The 20,470-nt window shown below is 45.0% G+C and overlaps 1 protein-coding gene across 1 annotated transcript in view; it reads right to left on the reverse strand.

Annotated features, from left to right (window-relative positions):
• COL27A1 (collagen type XXVII alpha 1 chain) overlaps window positions 1–11,402 on the reverse strand; it is a 123,928-nt gene extending 112,526 nt beyond the window's left edge. The window contains exons 1-5 of the mRNA XM_075171002.1: window positions 11,343–11,402; window positions 10,170–10,223; window positions 8,079–8,132; window positions 2,748–2,792; window positions 1,816–1,869 (exon numbers count right to left, since the gene is read on the reverse strand). Of these exons, the coding sequence (XP_075027103.1) occupies window positions 1,816–1,869; window positions 2,748–2,792; window positions 8,079–8,132; window positions 10,170–10,223; window positions 11,343–11,402 (267 nt within the window). The remainder of the gene's footprint in view (window positions 1–1,815; window positions 1,870–2,747; window positions 2,793–8,078; window positions 8,133–10,169; window positions 10,224–11,342) is intronic.
• Window positions 11,403–20,470: the final 9,068 nt, after the last annotated feature.

A 20,470-nucleotide genomic window follows, 5' to 3' on the forward strand; every position in this document is an offset into this window, starting at 1 on the left:
TATGCCTATTGCTGCTCACTTAAAGTACTGTAAAAAAGAACTCTGTAAAAATGCATAATGAATTTTCATGTTTATTGTCTTCTAGCAAGTTTCCAGGTCAAATTTTTCTAGTTCCAAATGTTGTTGGGCTTTTTTGGAAGGGGGGGTGGGGTGGGGGAAAAAAAAGCTAAGTCCGTATTTTCTTTAGCTGGCAGCACTGCACGCTCAGCCTGGGATCTGAAAGTCAGGTTGTGCTCTTTCCTGGCTCACGCATCGTTGCCAAAGATTTCAGCCATCGGGGTGAAGTTAACAATTCTGCCTATGATGCGCAAATCCAAATAGAGCCAAGCTCTCTCTCCCATAGCGCTGCAGAGCCAGCACAGCTGACAGGAGTAACAAGTAGTAAAATCTCAGTAAACAGTTCTGATGCTGTATACGCACAGCATTCAGATACGCTGAAAAAAGCTGCATTTAAAAAAAAAAAAGAAAAGTCACTTTCTTGACCCAAACCACATTTTAAGAAAGCACTTTTGTTCTTCATACGTCAAGCGCAAAGATTTCACCCTGCTTATCTGATGGGCAGAACACTGCTGTGAATTGCTAAATGGCATTCATTAACCTTGTATGACCGATATAGCTCAGACTGCTTCATATTAGTCATCTAACACACATTCACACCTAGGAGATTCTTTGGCATGCAAATCTCTAAAAGCCTTTCAGAGTATGAATGGAGCATTTAGTCAGGTGCATAAAACTCTCATCCAGTTCCACCATCTGCACTCTCCAGCGTGCATCTGTATATTCCACTTAAAATTTGCTAAGCGAGGTAACAATTTAATTCCAAATTTAAAGTAGTCTGAGGCAGGGGGAATGCAGACTTGTTCCGCATATCTAGTTTGCATTTAGTCCAATAACCTACACATCTGGGTAAAAACTCACATACGAAGTCACGACAAGTCTGAAACGCTCATGGCAGACTGCTTGGGGTCTTTGACATCTGCCTAGCCTCTTTGCTATGTACTTAAATATGAATGTGGGAGAATCAAACATTAATGTGTCCATTTTAGAAACCCATGACAAACTCATTTCCCTGTAAAATGTTGCAGGGCCAGGTCTTCTGCCCTCCAACAGATTCCGTTTCGGGTCTTACAAATTCTTCCCTTAATTTTCTTCCTACTACTCAGCATCTTACACGAGTAAGACAATTAAGTGTCCAATTTTGATCCATTTTCCTTTGCACACTCCTCCATTCCTAAAGTTGTCTTTGTGCACTTTTTTCAGAATGAAGACAAACACTTGGTTTTCTTTAATCACCTCTTTTGCAGCTCCAAATATGATTTATATGGTCTGCGTATAATTTTACATGTATGTATAGATATGATTATGCTAGTGAATTTTACTAATGAGAGTTCATCTAAATCTTTTCTTTTGGTAATACACCTTTTTCTGTCCCAGATTTCTAACGTGTTCAACATTAGATGTAAAATGTGCCTAAAAGTGAAGGGTTAGAGGCTTGCACATATGTTTCTCTGCTCTGCTGTTTTGAGTTTTTTTCCCTGTTGTTATACTGAAGCAAAAATTTGTCAGATTTTGCTATAGAAATTCAGTTTTTATCCATCATAGGCATAAAATACTTTCTAACAACCTTAGCGTCCCCCAGAATTGAAAGACCGTGTCATTGATACAGCATCTTGGGGAGGGAAGAAGGAAAATATTCAGACATATTCTAGAGGTCTGCACTGTCTTTAGTGGGACATGTATTTCTCAGGGCATATATTTAGCTACCTGCACACCCAAATCCCTAGTCTGTGCACAGCACGATGAGATTTACTGCACCTGCCTGCCAGGATAACCTTTGGCACCTGGACTTCCATCTGGTCCTCGTTCGCCCTTTGGAAAGAAAAAAGAAAAGGCACAGAAGGTAAGGTGAATGTCACACTTGGGAAGCCTTTTTAGCTGCTTCATTCTTTGAGCTGGGGGGAAAGGAGGGTGGAATGGATTAAACTGATGCAAATTTATAGAGAGGAAGAAAATATTAAGGGTAGACAGTGGAATAAATTAATGAGGGGGGAGAACACACAGAAGCCAAATCAATAGGATCCATGCATTAAGCAAGTGTTGCTATTTCTCCTTCTCCATCTGCAGTGAAAGCAGCAGATAGTTTGAAACAAGGAGGCTAAGAGAAGGTGTAAGGCTGCATCTATATCTGGCATATGGAACCGTTTTACTGGTGGGGAAGCACTGCCAAAATTCTTCAAAACTAAATGGATTCATGTATAATATCCTTTAACATCATTGCTAACAGGGCCTGCTATTCATTGCCTTTTTTTTTCCTGAACTGCAAACATCAGACTTAACCAAATAAAGAGGGGTGAGAAAAGGGGAGAGGGGGAATGGGCTTTGGGAGGGGAATTACATGTTAGTACTTAATATGATGTGGTTAGTAAACTCCAGGTGAAATTCATGTAAAAGGAAAAATAAAGGGGGAGTAGGGTAAGCTGGTATTCTTTCACCAGGTGAACTTAACATGGTTGACTATAAAAATTAGAAATTAAATTTAGAAACTCCAAGGCAGTCTCCTCCCACCAACCTGCTGATGCTTGGGCAGTGCATGTGCACAGTGCTGCGCATGCCCTGTGGGTACCAAGCCGCCCCTGGAAGGAGCTGGCTCTCCACACCGGGCAGGCTGTACAGGATCCAAACTAGCATCAGAGTCAGCAAATCCATCCCTCTTTAAAGGTTCAGTGTTGGAAACTGGGAAGACTCACCTGGTCTCCAGGGTGGCCTGGTGGTCCAGGGTAGCCTTTATAACCCTGTTGAAATAGGATGGAAAAGATGAATAATAAGAACAAACAAAAATAAAAATCTGGTTTTGGTTTGAATTTCTCTTTGCACGTGGGAGTAGAGTTCTGAGGAGAAGCAGGTCTTTAGATATGGGATAGCACTACACAATCACGCAAACTTTTAAGGTGCTGCTTTGTGCTTGTGCCACCCAAACCCTGCCGACGTTCCCAGGCTCTGCTACAACGCGGTGGGGCAGCAGCAGCCTGCGCCCGCTGGGGTCTGGCCTGTGGTTACTCCAGAAGGACTTGCTCCACGAACAGACTTAGAGTTGTATCTACACTCAGATCTGTCTATTTGTAATCTACACCTTTAGCAAAGCTGTCCTTAATCCTTAGGAAACCACAGGCTTGTAGGGTGAAAATGTTGGCTTTGGGCAAGTTGGGGGACTACACAACCTGAGTCACTTGCATTTCAGAGTGCTCACTTTTGCTTTAAAACTTGAAATGCCACAGGAAACACCGAAATAACCATTTACTGTCACAGGAAACTTCAATATTGTTTCTAGCTTGAATTTGTCTAGCTTCCAGCTTTTCTAATCTAATTATTACAAGGTATGACAAGATCCAGAGTCTTTCATTATGAACCTACCTAAAACGGCGAGCAAGCTGTCTCTTAATCTGCTCTCTGCTGAATTAATTAGAATGAGTTTCTTAATCCAGCTTGCTAGCTGGCAAGTGTTGCAGGCTTCAAATCATTCTCGCAGGTCTTTCATAAACCTGCTTCAGTTTTGCAGTATTTTTTTTTGAGATGCGGACACTGGAGTGGGACAAAGGTAGCCTGTTCAACTGCAGACTGATCAGTATGTATTTTAAGACAGTTTGCTTTCTCCAGGATTTACCTAGAGCTCTCTTCAAACACTGAGTAAATTCTGCAAGTGACAGGCACTTCAGATTTTTTTTCCCTCTCCTTTATTATCTTGCTTCAGCTATTTAAAACAAACCCGTTTCCATCAAATGGAGTCAGAGCAGATTAGAAGATTAAATTCAGTTACAGAGATGACTGTTTAGCTGGGCTACTAGCGAGATTAAAAAAAAAAAGAGCAGAAAATTTAATTTGAAACAAATGGAGAGAGAAAATAAACAAGAAACAATCCTTGCACAAATACTACAGAAGTAACAAAATGCTTTCAGGGTGGGTTACAATTGCTCATTGTAACTCGGGCTCTGCTACTCACCCTGTCCCCAGCCAGGGCTCCCGGCACACGTTGCCTGTCTGCGAAACCCGCAGGGGAGCATCCCCCTGCTCTGGAAGCCATAACCAAACCCTGGCTTGGCCGAGGACTTGGCCTTTTGCTTCATTCACCAGATGAACCCAGGCCTGTTTCTGCTCCCAGTCCACACCTCTGCTTAACGGCTTTTTTATTCTTCCGATGGGCTATTCTAGACCTGCAGCCTAAGCCTTCGCTGGCGGAGGCATGCAATGCTCTCAGCCATCCTGGCTACTACCCACTCCCCTTTGCATTCCTCCTTGCTCATTATTTCAGACGCTTTGGCTTGGAAAAATGTTGATTCCCTTTTCTACCAATTCTCTCCTGCTTAACCTTGCTGATGTACCATGGCCCGCTCTTTTGACTGAGCTGCACCTCCTGAGAAGGTGGTGGCTGACCTGAAAGACCATTTGGTTACCAGCTGGCCCTTATTTGAACCACCTCGGACGTCCTTTCTCCGAACACTGCTAGTGCATTTCAGCCAGCGGCTCCTAACTGGAAGTGCCTCAGCAGCTCTTGGAGCAGGACCAGCAGACTGGGGGGGACTCCCTGCCCCTCTCCAGGAATCTGCCCCATGAGATCCTCTGTTGCTGAACCTCTCCCTGGCTCCTCGACAGAGGCTCAGCATCAGCAGAAAGGAGGGAGGATGCTCCACCTGGTTGGGTGTCTGACCTGAAGGTGAAGGCACGTTGTGAAGGTCCAGACCCACCTGGGTGTGGAAGGCCCAGTACCGGTATCATCCGTACCTGGAGCGTGGACCAGCAGGACGTTGTGCAGACGGAGAGCGTCTGTTCTGCCCCCCGCCCCCTTCCAGAGAGAGCTGCCAACAGAAACAGCCCTGGGTTCAGCATCTCCAGACGTGCCCTGGGATTTAGCACGGAGCCATGGGGTTTCCTCCTGGGGCCTCTGCACAGCTCCGCCAGCCACAGCCTGGAGCAGGAACTACCTTTGTCTCCAGACAGCTGGGGCACCTACTTCCATGGATACAAACGCTTAGAGACGTCTCGCTCCCTTGACGGATAAGGAAAGAGATGCCTAGCTTGGCTGCTCTGAATCATTCTGCTCCAATTGGGCAGCACAAGCGTCTCAAGCCTGCAATGTCCACCCAGAGCAGGTGGTTAGATGATAGCCTCCTGAGATGCTCAAAGCACGTCCTGAGCTAACATCTGTACCAAGCATTGCATTGCTATCTCTATAACGGTAAGTGAATGGCACTTAAGTTAGATATGTAGACACTCTACTACTGTTGCATCCTATTAAACATCCTCCTCACTATATATAATGAGCTCTGGGAAGCTTCGAATGTGTGTTTCTTCATAGTATGCTGGAGTTATTTCTGTCTCAGTTTAATTATAGCAAGGAGAAAACAGAAAAGCTTGTGTATGCTAAAGTTGGCTGCAACGTGAAAGGATTTACCTGCTAAAATCCTCTTCAAATAGCCCTAAAATGACAGGGCAGAGGGTATGAAAACAACTGCATTTGCTCTTTTATCCAAACACTTCCCGATGATTACATGGTGCTCAACACAAAGGGCTGTGATTTAGAAAGGAAATTGCACTCCAGTGAAGGATTTACTCATCTGTGAAGATATTTATAAACCACGCTCTCCTAGCTAAAAAGGACCATCCTGCGCTTTGATAGGGAACGTGAAGAGTAAAGAGACCAGCGAATGACATCTGCACGACAGGACGTGTTTTGAGGCACTGACCAATTCCCAGCTCTGTCTTTACTCTCCGAGTGACTTTAACGAAGCTTTTTCTCTCTCACTGCTGCTGTCTTCTACAATCTTGCACTTTGCTACAACCATTTTTTCCTCCACAGCTGGCAGCAATGATGCAGTGCTCTGCTGAGATATATCTGCAAGGCAGCTGTAGCCTGCAGCCCACAAGCAAAAGCCAAAGCCCACAGACACCTTGTAGGCACCAGAGGGGAGGGCAGAGTGGACAGCCAAGTCCTGCCACCGTTCCCGAGAACTGCTAGTCAGCAAAAGCAACATTAGCTCTGCGTGGAGAGGATGAGAATTACATCTGCTGCTTGAAAGGCAGTTTCATATATTCGTAGATAGGTGCAGGCAAAATGACTTCGGGGTGCTCCGAGATCAGACCCTCCAACCCTACAAGGAGCCAAGGCCTGCATTCACAAGGCAGGCACCGTACTATCCAAACCCATGTGCTGCTTGGTTGTGGCTCCAGCTCATGCTGCTGAGCCGGTTGTTTCATTTAGTGGGAAAAGTATTTTGTTTCCCCTGGTGAAATATTTTGCCTATTTGAAAGTTTCTACATGGCATTTTCAGATCAAAGCCCTTAGAGCTCTTTTCACAGTCCCTCCATGGAATGAGCAGGAGGGATGTCCATTTCCAAGGCGTTGCTGTTTTCTGGTAGCCAAGATGTGTTGCCCACCTTCAGCCAAACACCAGCATATTTTCACTGGGAGAATGCCAGCAGGGAATCCAGATAAAAAAAGATTTTTTTCCAAACATTTCTCCAGCAGCTGTAAATTTTTTCTTAATGCAGGATGCTAATAAAAGCCAGGTTACACCAAAACCACTGCCAGACTAGTGCTACTGGGAGGTGGTTTTTTTAAGCTGCACCAAAGGAAAAATTTCAGCATCCAACTTGCTCATTACTTGAAGAAACAGAAGCATACCCCTGCCTTTGCCCTGTCCTGCGGGAGCTGAAATCAGATGTCAAGGCCATGTGCTGGATGCAGGAATGTTTGTTCAATCTCCTATTCCTTCTCCACTTTTTCCACTACGAGTCCTTGCACTCCTGACATTGCATTTTGCTGATCATAACCACAAGATTTTGTTTTATGAACTGTTATACCAGGAAAACGGTATTCTTCGCACCCTATTTGTTAGAACTTGTTTGTGACGGCAAAAGATCAGTAATTAATCACTCTACTGCTCCTAGCTCTACACAGCACTCCAAGCATGACCAGCCTTGGGAGTAGAAAAATGAACCCAGCCCCTACTCTTGGCAATTTGATTCCAATATAAAGCATACAAACAAACAATCATGGAGAGGGAGGGTTTCTTTCAGCCTCCTCCACACCTTCTTTCTCTCCTCGGAGTCTTAAAGCATACCTGAGTAGGTGTTTGTGTGCAGCTAATTGGCCTGAAGAACAGTATATCTTCAATGGCCCATTGACTGATGAAGTGATTGAAACAAGATGCTAATTTTAACTGTTCAGCTTAGCTATATCAATATTGGCTTGCTGGGAAGGGGACTCACGTCCACCAAGCCCAACTGTTGAACAGCTCCCTGCAACAGGTTCAGCTTCCACAAAAACAAACCAACCTACCGACACAGTCTGGAACTGGAAGGTCAACTGAAGTGTCCTCGATATACAAAAGACATGAGGTCAAGGTATGGATTGCTAAGGTATTGCTGTGCAGACTTGCACGCACCAATACAAGCACACACCCTGCTGTAACATGAATGCAGGGATGGATCTTATGCTCTATCCCTACGTATCCTTTTCTGGGCATAGGTATGTTGTTGGTGATGTTAATGATGTTGGAACATCAGTATGGAAGCAAATAAAGTAAAACCTGACTAGTGCTGTCAGTCTCCAAGCGAAACAGAGGGAAGGCATACAGATATTTTGTTTGAAATGTGCTTTACCAGGAGAGACAGTTAGGGTTTCCTTGGAATGTCTAAACCTGTTCTGAATTCAGCCTTTGAGTATTGATGTTGGTTGTAGATCCATTTAGTTAACATGTTGGCTGAACCAGACCTAAATTCAGCTTGCTGATGAAGACCCAGTGTCAGGGTGCAGAGGGATGATGCAGTGCAATGGGACATGGAATACAAAGAAGGAACAGAAATCTGGATCCAGAATTTCATTTCATACTCTTACATAGTCTCGCTGGTACAACCTTTAGGCAGTTGCTTCAGCCTATGTCCCAGTTTATACACCTGCAAAACAGGCATAAGACTTTTTTGCTGGGTACTAGGGCTTAATGAAATCTTTTAAGCAGAGTTAGAGGAGAACATTTTAAAATAAAAATAGTGATCTAATTCACTAGAAAAGAACATATTCTTACCTTTCTACCAGGTGGTCCAGGGAACCCAGTCAAACCAGGTAAGCCCACGTCTCCCTGTAGGAAACAAGCAAGTTGAATTAGTTTTCAGCAATGTTTTCCCTATGCCCAGCGTACTGTTACTGAAATTATTTTGCCGATAGTAGCACCCAATTATTGATATTTCTGATTCTAATCGCAGCTCTTCAAAAACGGACTGGATAAGAAGTGTAGATTTAAACATCATCTCTATTAAATGGCTCATATAAATAATAAACCCAGTTAATTAATGGCAGCTGCTGCTAGAGTCCAGCTTTTTGCCAGCAGAATGAATGCTTTTTTTTTTTTCAATGATCTCATTCAGTCACATGCGTCATTTGCCTTCCGATAGGCATCTAAATCGCCAAGGCAAGAAAATTTTAGCTTTTAATGCAACAAGAACAACAGGTACCTCCTGCCAAATCCTGTGATTGTGCTCGTACTATGCTACTGCACTGGCTCAGCCCACGGCTCCGGTTCAGATGGCTCTGGTGGTATAATTACTTAACCTGCCTATATGACATGGCTTGAACCTTTGCAGGCTGCTGGTGGGAGGGTTTTTTCAGTGGCCTGTACTTCTGAAAAGGGATTGCATCACATCGCAGCTGGCATACCCAAATCATCATAGGAACGGAGAAGCGCTTTCCTGTGAGATCTCTCTAACATCCAATCCATTTGCACAAGCCTGTTTTGGCCTCCTCTGATTAGGATCAAAACCCCCTTTAGAGTCTCTACCACTGTGCTGTGCCTGCTTACTGAAAATGCATTTGGAGTATCTAGCTTGAAAATTAGGCATCACTCCAAACTCCTGCTGTAAACTCCTTGTTTCTATTACTGCTAACAGGAATAAAGCCTTGTTAACATGAGCTAAAAGTGATCTGGATCTCTCCCTTTCTTACACTGAGCATGCTTGCAAAAAAATGGTTCCAGACTCTGCGGGTGGATGACTTCCATCTGATGCCATTCCGATGTAGTGTACCAGAAATTTCAAAAGACATCTCATGCTGTTAAGTTAAAAGCATCGTTTCAGACTTAGCCATCTCAATGTCTTCTAGTGTCACCCTCCATCTTGCATTTGTGTGGCTTGCTGTGCTTCATCAAGGCATCTGGTTTCAAATGAAGGGCCTAAGTTCTTCAGCTGATGCTTTCTATTAGCTGTGCATTTATAGCAAGGCTTATGATGAAAGGAAGAGAACCAGGCTTCTTGCCCTGGGCATGAGTTATGAAGTATTGTGCAGGCACCACTGAAAGAGCTAATTGAGGTAGATGTTGTGGAGCCCTGATCGCTCTTCTATTCATTTCTAGAGTTCTGTGAGGCCTTGTTGCCTCAGTAAAAATCACTCAGCTGTGAAACAGCAAAAATGGGAGTTGTAACTTATTGAAAAGAATTAGCAGAACTCTGATCCTTAACAATTGCTAAATCCAGAAAGCAGCTACACTTCCCAGTTGTGTGCTTTGTGTTGATTTGAGTAGACCTTGGTGGAAAGGCATCTGGTTATCACACAGCAGGGTCCATGTGTTGGCAGTGCAATGGTCTGAGAAGCCTCCCTTTCTCCGCCAGTGGGACAGCAAGGCTGCTCTCAGAGTTCCGATCTGCTGTAGGCTGCGTATGCGACGTGAGGCAAAGCACTGGTTCTCAGCTCCTCGGCAAGAACATCCTTTCCTTTGCCTTCAAGGTTCTTATTGCTCACACTGGGATTGCCTCTTTCTACAGCTGCATGCCCAGAGCTGGCAAGGTGTGGCTGTATCTCTTATGCGCTAGTTTAAATACCTAGCTTAAGTAGCCACATGCTTGCAGCAGCAGGGACTTAAGTTTGGGCTGCAGATTGTGCATAAAATGGATAAACACTCAGACAACAAAAAGCTGTGGGAGCAGGCACTTCAGTGCACTGTGGTCAATACCTTAGCTAACCCCCTTTAGTCCTGAATCTGGGGTCTAAGTCTTAATTTTCAGTCCTAAGTCTACCTGAGTAGCTGTCATGCTTGTGGCTGCAGTACGGACTCCCTCCATGTGTATTCACAGGGCTTAAAGCACACCGTGGTCTTGATGCCTGCGTGCTCTGGGCAACATCTTACCTTCTGTCCATTGCGAGCTTTTCCAGGCGACAACCCAGGATCACCTTTCTGACCCTGAAATGAAAAACATTAATTAATGACATAATCCAAGGACCCAGGCTATAGATGTGGTTCTGCTTTCACCAAGCCTCCGAATTAGAAAAACATTTTGTTTTATCTCCATCTTGCCCCAACATCCCAAATGTATTAAAGTCCCTGGGTATAGCTATTTTTCTGGGGCTGGTTTTGGTGAGTGATTGCGGCTGCTAAAGCGTTGAGTTTTAAATAGTATTTGACAGTATTAAATTGATTAAAGAAGGGATAACTGGAAGAAGGCAATGTCAGGACTTTTGATACTTATTAGACTAGACAGCTGTGATTTCTTCCTTGTCTACAACTACCATCACAAAAATAATTACCAAGCCTATTACTGTAGCTAAACCATCCTTCTTAACATCTTGCTAGTTGCTGTTGCTTTTTTAACTGTGGGGAACAGATGAAACTGCAGAGAAAGTTACACTAATTAGACACTACCAACAACCAGAGCAACTGTGAGGCTTTCAGGCTGGCAGAAGAAAGGCACACTTTATCCTAAGTGGCAGTATTCTTTATTTTCCTTTTTAACAACTGTGACAAGAGAAATTACAATTTAAGACTGTGATCTTCTGACAAACACAGGCTGGAATTTCAGCAGCATTTGAACATCTAATTCCAGTGGATTCCTTTGAAAATCCCAGTTCAAATTCTTAAAAGGTGGAAAGGTGATGTCTACACCTAACCAGGTGAGAGATAGAAGTAGAGAAAAACTAGAAGAGATTTGAACCGTGCCAGATTCTTTTGGCAGGGGAGAGGTAAAGCTTAGCACACAAAGAAGCTTCGGTCTGTATAACATCTCTTCTGGTACAGCTAGGACACAGCTATCCCAGTATCAGGCACTGGCCATTTAACGCCCCTGGGATCATAAACAAGTCACAACCTCTGTGTGCCACATCAGCAGCACGGGATTCAAAACCAACCACCAAGCACAAGATAGTTGTGAGGGTTAATTAATGCTTGTCAAGTGAAGTGCTTGGAGGGAAGGTGAGACCCTACAAAGGAGTCATGGTATTTATTAACTGGCATTTCTCGTTAGCAGCACAAAGGTCTAGTTATAGCTAGCTGAGCAGCTTTTCCATGCAGCCTTATTGCAACTACATTCGACACATACTTCCCACCTTCCACAGAGTGTAAATCTTCCTTCTCCTCCTCCACCATCCACCACAAGCTGCAAGGTTCAGGGAGCGAGACTACTTGGCTACGGACTGTAGGGAGCACTGCTGATTCAAGGCAGATGCATCTGTACAAATTCTGAATGAAGGCTGCCTGGTTTCCAAACAGTAAATGAAGTCATGCAGATAATCTTGCTTTGCACGCAGCTGTTATCAGGGCAATTCTCCCACTCTTTGAGCTTCAGAGCAGTCAGTGGGTGCTACGACTGCTTGGAACAGATTAGAGCAGTCCTCAGGATAGCAGGGTATTAATTTCTACTCTGCAAACTTAATTTACTGCAGCAGGTAGATACCCACTACTCTCCCTAAATCTTGCCATGTGCTCAATGCAATGATTTTGAGCCATGTAAAGGAATACAAGCCTCTTACATTTTTCCTTAGGAAGCTCCAGATCACATTAGCAAAGACTGTGCTTTGCATCACGGTTCTGTTTTCAACACTGCTGAGACCATCACACAGGTGGAGAACTCAGCCACAAGTAGGATCACTTCCCTAAGATTAATCAGCAGGATGGCATCAGGGCCAGAGAGAACAGATGCCTGGATGTTGAGGGCTGAAATTGTGGATTAATTGCCCAACTGTTCTTGCACAGCAACCACAACATGGGAATTAGCCTAAGCCTTGTCCGTCACTAAGCCTCGGCACCGTGCCCACAAGCTTCTCTCTTTCCCATCCCAACAGACTGAGCACAGTACTTCCTCTTGTAAAGGAAGAAATAGTTTTCTTCTGTTTTTTCCTTACCTGGGAGAAGTCTTGAGCTGTGCAATTTAAACACCTCAGCTTTGTAATCCCACTAATAGCATTTTAAACATCAGTGAGCCAAACTGATGAGCTATCTTGGAGCCAAAAAGGAAAATTCAAATTTTCCTAGCGCTATAACAAGAGAGATTTATCCAGAGCCGCTAACTAAGCAAACCATACTAACGCCTGATGCCAAAAGCCTCCAGATGAGAGATGCAAGCCCAGCTCTTGTAATGGCTTTCGAAAACACACCCTGTCTGACAGCTAACCCAATCTCAAACTCTATTAGGGCATCCTCGGAGCTACATCTAGTTGTTAGCAAAAATGCCCCTTCTACCCCCATCAGCAGCTTACAGGTCACACAGCCAGCCACAACCCTAGCCCAGCATATGCCTACAGCCATTTAAGAGGTTATCTACTATAATCAGTCTTTGCTAACTAGATGCAACAGCAATTTTGCAACTGCCAAGGACAATAAATAGAATGCAAAAAGTGGCAAGAAGCCTCCTTCAAGCAGCTGCACATGATAAATTGCTGAGAAAGCACGATGAGTGAAATTCTCAGGTGGCACGAGTGGGTGTAATGCCACTGAAGTCAGTGGAACCATGCGCACACAGACCAGCGGGAATATGGCTCAACAGCTACATACAGCTCTGTGCAAAAGATCAGGTTCCTAAGTACAAGGGCCTACAGGCCCTCAGCTCCAGTGATGAGAACAAGGTGGACCCTGCACAAGATAGAGTCAGAAATGCAGCAGTCCGACAACACAACGCAGGTGCTCAGCAATGCAATACAACTGGACAAGAGATGCACAGACACAGACGTCTCTGCCAGCTGTAACGCCACATCACGTCCCTCGTACACAGCTGATTCCCTGACCTTGTGAGTGCTCTATTAATTCAGCTGATCAAAATCACGCTCCTGGGTTGCTTCCTAAGTGACAATGACTTGGTGTTAGTCCTTGTTTCCAAGCCGTATCTATCTGGGAAACTTCAGTTTCCTTTCTTGGATTGCTTGTTTTTTCCATGGTATTAACTGCTATCTAGGGAAGACCTAGTCCAGCGGCCACTTGAAGGCTCTCAGCAAGAGAAGTTCTAGTTGGGGCTGCTCTGTCTTGTTGCCCAGGCTGAGCTTTCACAAGTCTATAGTTTCAGCCAGGGGCTGGGTCTACTAAGAAGATACCAGGTCCCAGGTGCAGGCTTCTCAAGCTTGGTGAGGGGTAGAGGCATTTAAAATGTAAGGGGGTGAAATCTCAAATTTTTGTACAGAGTCCATATTCTGGGATTGGTGTAATACCAGAGAAATGAAAGGAAGGAGGGAAGTCAAAACTCTGGGATCTGACCTTCCAAAACGTGCTTCATATGCAAAGATCTTGCAATCACGGCTGAGCAGGCTCCCCCTGCTAGAGGTGAAATTATGCCTCAGCCCAGCCTGAGCTACAGCTCTCACATCCCATTGCAAACTTAATACTTCTTTTGACGAAGCATCATGTGGAACAGCCTAACCCTGCAAACGGTGGCTAGACAAAATTAAAACATATCGCACAGACTGATGACACCGTATCTCTGCTGCAGACTATTACAGCTACAGATCTGCTGAGGGCTTCCTGCTGCCGGACTGAGCATCAAGAAGGAGGAAAAATGCTTACAGGAAGTTTTTATTTCTAGTAGGAGACCAACTGAATACAGTTTTACAGCCAAATGATGATTTCTGACAAGGCATTAGGCTAAAAGTGTTTTTAAAAAAAATCCTATAGCATAGAAACATAGTTTGACTCTACAGATTGGACCAGGCGGACTGGAAGTTAGATAAAAGAACTTTGATTTGACTTATAAAACTCAACAAGTGTGATCTGGAAGTCATTGATGGAGAATAAATGCAGAACACTAAGATGTAGAACTTTTACAGCCTCACTTTTCAGGCCATATAACTACACTTTAGAATTTAAAACAGCTGCTGTTCACCAGCATGTCTCCAGTGCCTAATTTTTAATCACGTAGAGGCAGCATGCCAAGTTTCCAGAATCTTTTTCCCAGAGCATCAATAGTGTTCATAACATCTCTGCCTACTGATGAGATCATGAAAAGAAAGGACTCTTGCTTGTACCTTTCTCTATGTTTGGCTGAGACATCCTACAGCTTCCTTGGTAGTGAAAACCTCTATTAAGCATTGCCTTTCAAAACTCAACTGTTCTTTAGTCCCAGATAGGTGTTATAAAATATAAATCTATTTCTGTGTGAACAATGACACCAAAACAATCCAAACCAATTTCCCAGGAACTTCACAGTCTTTAGGTAACACAAAGCCTTATACACAGGAACAAGCTGGGAATGAAAACATCTTTCTGAAGGGTTTTGCATCCACTGGATTAGCTCCCCTCTGGAGCTGCATCTGTGCTAAAGCCTCAGGCAAAGGCAGGAGGTCCGGCTGCGGCGGGGGTGACTCCCACCTTGCAGCGCTCCAGCTCCCACCCGGCTGCAGCACCCTGCGGGGAACGTGCTACAGGAGAAAAGGACAAAACACAGGGCTCCTGGCACTGCAGGAGGAGGTCCGTGAGACCTCATGGGAGAGAGGAGGACATCTAGAAGGAAGCAACGGGATCAGTTTGGGAGGACTGACGGAGGTCAGGGTTCCCAGAAACTCTGGAGAGTGAAGGAGAGACGAGGGAGTTTCAGGAGGAGGAAGGCAGAGGAAGAAGCCGGCTGCTGCCGGTCTGGACCCAAAGGTGGATGAGTAGGCTGCAAAATCCAGAGAAGAGAAATGAGAAAGGAAAGAAATCCAGACCTGGAGAGGCTCTGAAAGGGAGGATTCCACTGCCCTTGTCTCAAGATAGCAGTTTGCCCCCTGGCACAGGCATAGCTTAAGCAGGATCCTAACGAGGCCTCTTTGAAGTCAGGGAGAAGCAAGGACCGAGGCACACCGAGGCAAGGTCTCTCACAGGCACAGGAAAAGGCTTTGGCTGTGCTGCTGGAGGGCCCGCGTGTGAGCGGAGGGGAGGCGAGACATGGCTTCAGCTACTCGTCATTTTGTAGGGAGCAGGCTGAAGAGGTCTGTACTTCCCCCACTGGAACGTCCTCTGAAACAGGAAGGGAAAAGCTCCTCACCCCAGTTAATACTTACCTTCAGGCCTGGGGGGCCAGGTGAGCCAGGGTTTCCGTGGGGACCCGGGGGACCCTAGAAAACACAAAAACCACAAAACAGAGTGAAAAGAAGTCGGCAGGCACCTGCGTTAGTCCTGGGAGGGCAGAAGGTCTGAGGCCGTGCTGTGCCCAGACCTAACAGCGCAGCACCGGCAGCCTGCACCCCAGCAGGGAGGCCTCAGCAGGGCCCTCCTCAGGGCCTCCGGGGCGGGGGCGCTCGGCTGCCCGTTCCCGTCCACCTTTACAGAGGGTGACGCGTGTCTGTCACCACAAGATGTGCCATGACGACACGGTGATTCGGGTACACCAACTATTCCACAACCAGGAAGAGAAACGACCTCGGGTCAGCGAGGCGAAGCTCTGCAGGGAGCCCCAGCAGAAAGAGGTGGAGGCAGGCAGAGGGGAGTGGAAGTGTGGCAGGGTGTTAACAATTTTTTTGGCCAGAATGGAAGAGAACACAACTAATTAATACAGAGAAATTTTAAATTGTTCAGCTATTTGAGATGAATTCATTTCACCAGAAACCAGATTTCTGCCTTTAGAGGTTAGAAGGAGAATGGATGGCTGGACAGTAAAATGGGGGGAGCAGAGGTAAGTCCCTGTTTAAACCATTTAAATCTATGTTTTTGCATAGGTCTCGCAATCCAATGACACCGTCAGAGTACCCACCTCAGATCACATACAGCAATATCTCCTTTTGCATCATATTTAAACCACCCTGCATATTTTCCGAAGACTGTTTAAGGAGTTATCTGGAATAAGTAGCTAAGAATAGCTTATCCCGGGATTGTATACAGCACGGAAGATCTGTTAACCTTTCGGGCAGAAGTAATAACAATTCTAAGACCTCTCGAACACGTTCCTGGGAGATGAAACAAGAAGATTCAATTCCAAGGGCTCCTGTACTGCCAAGACTGTGTGTGAGCTTTACACCACCACGAGGAGCGCTTTAATGTACCCTCTAATTAGGCGGAGTACAGGCGAGGGGATAAAAAGCCACTCAGACACTTTCTCAGTAAGCTACAGTATTTCCGACGAGCTCTGCAGCCTACGTGGGGCCAAAATCTTCAGGGTCTGATTTCCAAGGAAAAGCACTGCAGTTAAACATGCGACTGCCATCCAAGTTCAGTGCCCTTGCTCTCTTTTGAGAGAGCATCAGTGCGCTGATGTCTATTCAGTTTTATTTTTACTACACTGTAATAGAAAATAATGGCTTTTTTTATTTAGCTATTGTATCTTGTGGTATAGACAGTTGTTGAGTGCTCAGTGCTATTTCACAACACATGCTGCTCTGCTGTAAGAGGCTGTTCAATTAAAAGGCTGGGGCTGAACTTTTCAAATGGCATTTTTTACCCAAATAAATTTAATGTCCCATTCTTAAATTCCTTCCAAATTTTCAGCCTGAAACCAAATACATTTGTTGTCCCATTCTTAACTTCCTTCCAAATTTTCAGCCTGAAATTCTGTGATAGTTTAGCCTGGCTGTGAATTTCCAATGAAACTGAAACAACTTCAATTAAAATTAAAATGTTTGGGTATCAACTTGCCATTTGAAAACCCATATAGCTGCTGCAACAAGAGTAACTGAGCACCGAATAGTCTTAAATAAATTCATCTTCCCAGCAAACTATGGCATCATCTGCTCACCTCATTGGTTGGGACACTGAAACCGAGACTTAATGTGCTGCTTAAGGTAATTCAACAAGTCTGTGGCAGCAAAAGCGCTTCAAGCCAAGTCTTCCAAGTCTCAAATATGTATGAAAATTAAGATTAAGTGACAGAAATCAGAACAGTAAAGTCTCTATAAAAGATGAGTTCCTAAAAAGCTCTTACACGTAAGCAATAATCGAGGTAGCTCTGAACAGGGTTCATAAATCCAGACTGCCGCTACATTTGAGGAGGGAATTCAGCTGTTATTCAACTTTGGAGTCAGGCAGCTTGGCTCAAAGCCCATTTCAGTGCAGTTAGTTGAAATCCGTGCTCCACCATAGCCTGGGGCAGGCTTAAAACAGTGTCAGGCTGGAGGGAACATGGTTTGGTGTGACTCCTAGCTGAAAATGGTAGCTTCCAGGAGGAAACCTGGAACATAGGAAGCTCGGTTGCCAATCAAGAGCTCCTTGATAAGAGACTAATCACACCTCTAGCAACATTTGGTGCAGGCTCTTCCAGAGCTAAAACAAAGCATAGCAACACAATCATAAAAAGCCTTAACCAAAAGGAGGGAAGAAGGGAGAAAGAATCTAGTCCCAGTATCCAGTGACAAAACATGCGATTATGAAAAACACAAGTTCTTGACGTAAGATGGAGCCTTTACCACTGAATTCAATGAGACTCATAGCGTGTGATCCAGGCAAAGGAAGGTCAGAAACCCATCCTGTTCCCAAAGACTAATGTGGTCTTATCCTAGTGAGAAGTGGCCACATCCTGCTGATGAAGTGACAGTGGGAAGTCCAGTCTGGCACACAAGAAACTGCTGTTACCAAGTCTGGAGCTTGTGCTAGACATTTTAAACTATGCTCGTAACTGTGGAGAGAAAAGGGCGTAGTCTGGCAGCAGTCCTAAAAACAGTAAAAAATAACTGATCTTGATGTGTTCCAACATGGTTAGTCCTGAATCTGTGATTACACCCACATTCTTGGCAGAGGAGGAAGATGCGGTGTGGTACAGTTAGATGGGCTGAGTAACAAAAGGTACAGGACAGCATCCGCCCCAGGAGCTGTTAGCAATACAAAATCTGAACAGGCAGGCCTTACAAATTAATCCATGCACCAATCTGCAAGCCCCAATAACATTCATCATGCCCAGAAGCTACCCACCCTTGTTTTATTAAGCCCAGTCCAATGTTCATTCCTCTTCTCCTACTGTGCCCAGCAGAATCACCCATCTCCAACCAGTGCTCCCAGAAATTGCCCTCTTTTCATGGAGGAACAATTCAAGAGTTAATTGCTTTGTAGTTCTATAGTTAATCGCTATATTTTACTCAGCTATCCTGGATTTAATTCAATTTCCCACTCATATCTAGAAATCAGGATTCTCCTAAATATATTTATCATCAATACATTAGTTTTGCTCCTCTTTTCTACACGCAGGATGGGACAATGCTGAGACCACTGAATAAAAAAATCCCATGGCACATATTACTATTTGCACGGGTGCCTGTTTACCCATCCGCTTTGGCTCCCTTATAACTGCTAGCGGCAGTTATAACAGCTAGTTATAATCTAGCGGCAAGCAAACTTGCATCTGAAATCTTCCAAGCCTTGCACCAGAAATTCCATGGAAAATTTTATCATGGGGCAGCAGTAGCCCAAGGCTCAGTGGCACAGAGACCAGAACAATCCCTGAATGTGTTCTCCAAATGAGGGGGGGTTTCCCAAAGGTGACGGGTTTGTAATCTCCCTGGAATGTCTTTTACGTGAACGATGCTACTTGAGAACTACACTGTGCCATCCAGTTCATCTCGGTGACGTGCCTGGAGATGGGACCCTGCTCACAGAAGCGCTTTTATGTGTACTGGTTCACAGCCTGCAAAAATTAACAAAAGTGTAACTGTGCACAGCTCCCCCCATCCCTCCAGCATTCACAAGGAGGGAAAAAAAGTCCTCTGAACTCCTGCTAAATGCTAGAAAGCTTCAGTCAGAGGAACGACCACTCATTCAAAACTCATTACGTGTTGGGGTTTCACTGTGTCAAGCAACTTTTTTTGCTCCTGACCTACAGATCCCACTCTGACCTCTGGCTTGCTGAAAAATGAGCTAAATATTTGAAGTGAAGCCAAACAAACTGTTTCTTTAAACATTTCTTTTCAGAAATTGGAAAATCTTCCTCATGGAATGAGGATACCGGGGAACCTCTACAGCTGACTAAGTTCTTGCTTGTTTTAGGAGGGAAGCCCTGCATTTTGAAGGAAAGAGAGATTTTTTGCAACCACAGACCAAATGTAACAGGGACGTGTTACACTGGGACCTTGCAGTCTTTCAAGCTGCTAAGGTTCACAGGAGGATGGCAAGAGCATCCCAAAGCATCAGGAAGTGCATACAGACACTCTTCACCCATCCATTTGGATTCCTCCTGTATTGTATCAGAGAGGTTAAATAAAACAGGAGCAATGGCAGCATGCCGAGATTTTTATTCCCAATTCTGCCTCTGAACTGTTGCGTGGGTAAAACGCTCCCTTGCACCTGAGTTTGCTCACCTGTTAGAGAGGGAGATGGACTTCCAGTGGGAGCTGGCTTCCTAAATTTAAGTGTTTTGCGAGGTTTGACCACAGCTCTTTTCTTGCTGTCCTGGGAGTGAAGCCAACAACGGGACTCCTGTCTGTCACGTGTCGGCTTGCTGTCTCCTTCACGTAGGAGGGGGACAGATAACTAGGGTTTACGTAGCACTCGTCTGGAAGGCAACATTTAAGACCAAGTATCATGGTTCACAGTACTTTTCTGCAGACCTGATTAAATCACGGGTAGTTTGCTGGTCGAACTACACCAGTGAGGACTGCAACGAGTCACAATTTGTGATCAACATAGATGTGCTGGCAAAAGCCCTTCATGCAGACAACCTGGGAGTGAAGCTAATCGGGTCCTGGGTGAGGCAGGAATCAGCTACAATGGTGCAGAAGTTGTTGCTCCAGCGGGAGCCCTTTGTTGACAGTTACTTGTAGAGCTTGTTAGCACAGCTCTGCTAGCAAAACCTGGTTTCGGTCACTGCTTCCCCACTAAACCTTGATGTTTGAAGAAATGCAAAGGTCATCTGCAGAAATGAAGTGCCACACACATCGCTTGCACAGAACTGCTCTGTGCAGGTTGTTGTGCACGTTCCCGAGTGCCACCGCTTGCACACACAACTGGAAAAGGTGTCCCACGACATGCCCGGCAAAGCACCTTCACATCATAGAAACCTGGGGAAATCCTTCATTGCTAAAACTGCCATTCCCTTCAAGAGGCACCTCAGATCTTACACAGACACTTGCCAGGGCACGTGGCACATTCATTTGAGGAGAAGCGGTGTGGACAGATCTCTTGTTTATGCCTCCAATTCTTTAATGCAGGATACAGAGAGAAACCCTTCCTGTAAAGTGCACGTGACCAGCACAGCAATATCTATACAGGTGTGCAGAGCTCCTGAGAAAGTGTTATTAGCCATCATTTCCAGTCATCAGAACTGCAACATTTTTACT

Source organism: Calonectris borealis, chromosome 21 (assembly GCF_964195595.1).
Source record: "Calonectris borealis chromosome 21, bCalBor7.hap1.2, whole genome shotgun sequence".
Classification (NCBI taxonomy): domain Eukaryota; kingdom Metazoa; phylum Chordata; class Aves; order Procellariiformes; family Procellariidae; genus Calonectris; species Calonectris borealis.